The sequence below is a fragment of the Psittacula echo genome (assembly GCF_963264785.1).
Source record: "Psittacula echo genome assembly, chromosome: 2".
NCBI classification, from domain to species: domain Eukaryota; kingdom Metazoa; phylum Chordata; class Aves; order Psittaciformes; family Psittacidae; genus Psittacula; species Psittacula echo.
Window position 1 is genome coordinate 22,964,182 of NC_137737.1, and position 5,546 is coordinate 22,969,727.

Below are 5,546 nucleotides of genomic sequence, written 5' to 3' on the forward strand. Positions count from 1 at the left end.
TGGTCACATGCTTCTACAAAATTAAGGATCTGAGACTCCTTCAGGTCTTTGTTTTTTCACCTCGGTCCATTCCTGCAGTAGGACTGCAGTATCACTGGCAGGAAGGCACTGTATACAAGTATTAGGTGATGAGATGATGCTCATTCTGTGGTGATGAGCTGACTGCTCCTATACTTCTGGTGCAGCACAGTGAGACACATAAACATGAAGGGAAAGGAAAATAAGTGTTTTCCCATGGGACAGGCATTCTTCATGGGGCAGGCTGGGAAAAAGCAACTTCTGGAGCTTGTCTCCTTCTGTAGCAGATTTCTGTCTGATCTTAAGACCAGGTACTGCAGTGACCAAAGAGCCACAGGGAGAAATTGCAAGGATGCACCCAGTTCTGCGGCTTTCATGTAAACAGAAGTCCTGCAGAACTCCACTGATTGTGGAGGTACTACTGCCCCTCTCTATCCTCAATGGGAGCTTTTCGTGCTCTGCTTACAGCCCTTCTTAGTGGTTTCACATTTCCAGGCTTAACTTCACAATTTCTCATTGCTAACAATTTCCTTTCTTTTTAATTGAAGAGTAGAAGTTTTATGGACTCCAAGTGTAAACTTTCTCTTTAGGTTCTTGGGCAATCTCTCTCTCAATCAATAAATAAGTTGAAGAGTAATGGTAATATACTACTACTTGCAATAGCTGCAATAAGAGCATGCAAATAAGGCTGCAAATATCCAAGCTGCTACAAAGACAGAGGGCAGGTACATGAAAGCAAATGGACCTGTTGTGGTTAAAAATTCATATTGTACCATAATAGGGGAAAAAATAAATGAGGTTGTCTTTGAAACCTTGTAGGTCAGCATTTCAGACTTCTGTATTTGTACTTCAATTAAAGGAGAAAATGGAAAAGCTTCTGGATATTTGCTATTTTTAAGCCAACTTGAGAAGCTGAAGCAGAACCTATTTTTCATGTGTTCTTTTAGCAAATTGCATGCCATGAATAAGATGGTTTTTGTTTGGCCTGTACATAGGTTTGTGTGAGTTCTGTTTGGTTTGGAGGTGAGTGTGTGAGGTTTTAGCAGTTGTTACATTTCTTTCTTTTTCTCTGTGATAAATGAAAAGAAATTTTTCGAGAAAACCGGAAGTAGACATTTTTTCTGTGGGTCTCACAAAATGCTGGGAGTTACAGGAAATCTGGGGTTCAAAAGCAGAAGGGCAGGATGGGGAGACAAACAAGGCAATGATGGATGTTTGTGCTGTCTTGCAGCAGCATTTGATTTACCTTGGGGTTTTTTTTGTTGCTTGGTATAGTAAAAATGTTTCATTGCTGAAGTACTTTGATTTGGACTTAAAATAGCAGAAATTATTTTGAGATAAGTTCACATTAGCCACCACAAATTCCTCGCTTACTTGTCACTGTTGCTGGAGATCCAGCTCTAAGCTCCTGTTAATACATCTTCTATTTTAGCAAGGGAAAATGTAATTTAGATTTACAGCTGTTTTAGAAACATCTATAACAAAAGCAAGCCAGAGCCTCCTTTAATAAGTATTTAAGCCCAAATCTGTGCAATTTATAATAAATGTAGTCTATTCTCTTAAAAATGTCCTTGGGATTTGTGCACTAAACTCAGATTAATGCTAATAGGAGTTACCTAAAAAAACCCTGGGGTACACTGATAGGGCGATAGATCATTTATTCAGTGTTGCATTTTGCTTCACCTTCATTTTATTTCTATTTTTTTTAATGCATACAAAATTGAGATTGGAGTTTATGGTATAAGGAATTTTTTTTCCTTCCTTTCTGTAGGTGTGCTTCTAAAAAGAGTATTGATCATGAGGAGGCCCACGTGATGGTCCACTAATCACACTGAAGAAAATGAAGCCACGTTTCAGCTTTGCCGATGCTTTTCCCGCCACAGTTGGCTGAATGAGAAATGGTCATGTGATTATGCTGACAGCCCAGCATGCATTTGGTAGACCTGTGGTTAACTCGTTCCCTCTCCATGTGTCTGCTCTTACAAAGTTTTGTCCTCATGATACTGTGCTTTCATTCTGCCAGTATGTGCCCGAAAGGCTGCCTCTGTTCTCACTCTGGAGGTCTGAATGTCAGCTGTAGCAATGCAAATCTCAAGGAAATACCCAGAGATCTTCCTCCAGAAACAGTCTTACTTTATTTGGACTCCAATCAGATAACATCTATCCCCAACGAAATTTTTAAGGACTTGCACCAACTGAGAGTCCTTAATTTATCAAAAAACGGGATTGAGTTTATAGATGAACATGCCTTTAAAGGGGTGGCAGAAACCTTGCAGACTCTGGATTTGTCCGACAACCGGATTCAGAGCGTGCACAAAAACGCTTTCAACAACTTAAAGGCCAGAGCCAGAATTGCAAACAACCCCTGGCATTGTGACTGCACACTGCAGCAGGTGTTGAGAAGCATGGCCTCCAACCACGAGACGGCCAACAACGTCATCTGCAAGACTTCTGTGCTGGATGAACACGCGGGGAGACCGTTCCTCAATGCTGCCAATGATGCTGACCTCTGCAACCTTCCTAAAAAGACTACTGATTATGCCATGCTGGTCACCATGTTTGGCTGGTTCACCATGGTGATCTCATACGTGGTTTATTACGTCCGGCAAAACCAGGAGGATGCAAGGAGGCACCTTGAGTACTTGAAATCCCTGCCAAGCAGGCAAAAGAAACCAGATGAAGCTGATGACATTAGCACTGTGGTATAGTATTCTGAATACAGTGACTACCTTTGTGATGGAAACTAGATTTGGATGTCACTCAAACCAGAGGTTTACTTCTAACGTTCATTGTAAACATTAAGACTTTCGGGTTTTTTTTTCCTGTTTAACTGAATTATGCCACTGTTGAGCTTTCTAACAGAAAGTTTTGTCTGGGTGGTATACTTTAATTGTTTCTCTGGTGGTACCCTAAAGCAAGTGAATTAATGTGTAAACATTAGTTTAGACCCATTCCACTATTTAATAATGAAATTTATTTTTTTAATTTAAAAACCAAATAAAAGCTCAAATTTGAACCATGTAAACCAGAGTAATTTATTGATCAGAAGCTTGTCCTGTGCCCAAGCACACTTGGTTTGATCAGTGTTTGTAAGGTAGAAGAGAGGGGCGATGACGAAGTGGATTGTGAGAAGTCCAGGATCAGAGAGTCTTGAAGGTGCAAGGAGGGTGCCAGGTGGATGGTAGCCCAATTTGGGGGTTGCTTGCCATGACAGGAAGAGGACACAGTGTGGGGAGAGCAAAGTGTCCTGACTCCAGGTATTATGGGACCGACGTTTGTGTAAGACCCCGGAGGGCATTTCGGCAGCACGGTGGAGGAGCCAACATGAAGGAGCTGCATTACAGACTTCGAAGAGAGGTAAGTGGGGAAATACAGTGGGTTTTCGTCTTACACCCACTTGCTGCCTCTCATGAGCTTCAGGCAGCTGTTCCCAACATGGGGAGGACAACAAGAAGGCAAGAGCAAACTTAGTGTACTCTTCAAACTAGAGTGTGACTAGTGGTGCTTAAAAACAAAGGGTTAATTAAATTAGTCTTTTTAATCTATATATTGGTTTGTAACTAAAAGTAGCTTTATATTATATATATTTATATGCTGTCTTTTGTAAAAAGCTGAATGAAATAAGTGAACATACAGACTGGGCGTATCCTATTGTGTGTTAGGAAATATTTTTGTATGTTTTTACAGATAAATGCTTAGGAAAATGTAAAGCCCATGTAGTTAAACTCAGCCTTGGTTATGAAATTGGTATTTTTAAAGCTCTGCTGTCTTCAAAACCATGATGGTTTTCTCCTTTCATAGGTGAAAGTTTCAAGGGGAACTAATTCACAGCAATGTATTACTTTCATCCTTCATTACCATAATAAAATGATACTTATCTCTGGGTCCGTCCATACAGATCTAGTGTAATTGACACTGGAATATGGATTGCAGAAGGGTCGATTAAAAAATCTGTAAAATGCTGCTTTGCAAAAACAACTGTTAAAGGGCAGTGTCAAAAAAATCAGAGAACTTCAGTTATAGCTCCCATTAGATTATCCATTATTTCTGTTACTATTATGCTCTTTTGTATTTTAGAGGCCACAAGTTTGTTCACCTTCTTTCAGAACATTGTTGAAAGAATACCCAAAATTTGTTTCAAAGCAGGTAAGCAAACAGCAAAATAAAGGAATTTTTTTTTTTTTTAAATATGCAGAGTCAACTTTTTATGTCATCCTTGTAGGCTGAGTCTTGCCTGAGTAACAGTTCTTGCGACTGACTCAGCTCTTTGTTTTATCTCGATGAACACTTTTTGACATATTAGGAGCATGTTAATATTTGTAAAGGGCACAGTGTGCTCTCTGATATTTTTCCCTCCTCCCTTTCCTCCCCATTAAGTCGAGATTTTATTTTCTGAGGAGAGGAGGCTGTTGGTTACACATCCTGCTGAGTTTGCATTTTATACTTTCCTTTTTTCAAGTTCTATCTTGCTGAACTTTCCATTACCATCAAAGTGCCATCCCCAGGCCTCTGAGCTCTGTGTGGCCTCCTGCAGGAACCAGAAGCAGTAGGGTTAAATACACATCTGAATCTGAAGAGAGCAGATAAAATGTTATATTGTACTGACAGTCCAGCAAATCCTACTGGACAGGATGCGTAGTGCCTCTGTGTAGGCTGACCCAACTTCATTCCTGACACAATTTTCATCATTACTCTTAAAATCTCCTTAAGGGTAAAATTTGTCTTGTTTCTATTGCTGTGCTCCCCAAGTGACATTTTGAATCCCGACTAGTATACTACTTTTGGAAAAAGCAGGGGGGACTACCTAAAAGAAGGGATTGAGCTGGAGGTACTAACTTAATAAAGAATTCGGTGCTGTTTATTCACAAATAAATGCAGGAATTTCTCAAAAAAAAAAATGGACAAAATTATTCAAACAGCAACATTTACAAGAAGCTGAGCACTCTTAAAAAACTTAAAAACGCTTGCAGGATTTCAGTATTTGTTTCAAGCAGTGTTAAAAAAACCAACCAAACAAACAAACCCACAAACAAACAATCCAAGAGAAACAAAAACCTCTCCCCAAAACTATAAATAATTTGTCTTTAGGTTTTCTATTTTTCTACTTTAAGACTGCTTCTGGAGCTGGTACAGTTTTGTACCAGCTGAGCTTCTGATTCTACGTGTTTAAATCCTGACCAAAACCAATTTAAACCAAGCAATATTCTGTAGAAACGCTCTGGAGGGATGGTTTCATATCATTCCTGATTTTCTTCAATTGATTACATATCAAGCACCCCTCCTCACAAAACTTTGCCTTTCCTCGTGTCAAAGCCAATACTGAAATCTCCGCTTAAAATCTGGGAATCAAGACTTCTCTGACAACCAATAGACACAAACTTGTCATGCTCAATTCAGCTGATGTGGAAAATTAATTAAATCACTGTTCCTCAGCTATGTGGACTTGACAGTGCTAGTATTCCTGTCAACTCAAATATTCGAGCCATGTCTTTTTGTTTCATTGAAAAGAAACAGAAAAGATAGAAACC

General features: G+C 39.5%; 1 protein-coding gene across 1 annotated transcript; it reads left to right on the forward strand.

Moving 5' to 3' along the window:
* Positions 1-1,946: 1,946 nt before the first annotated feature.
* Positions 1,947-2,726, forward strand: LRRC3B (leucine rich repeat containing 3B; the record flags this gene model as incomplete). The annotated part of the gene is made up of 1 exon (XM_080611818.1): positions 1,947-2,726. One exon carries the CDS (start codon positions 1,947-1,949, stop codon positions 2,724-2,726), a length of 780 nt encoding a protein of 259 aa, XP_080467944.1.
* Positions 2,727-5,546: the final 2,820 nt, after the last annotated feature.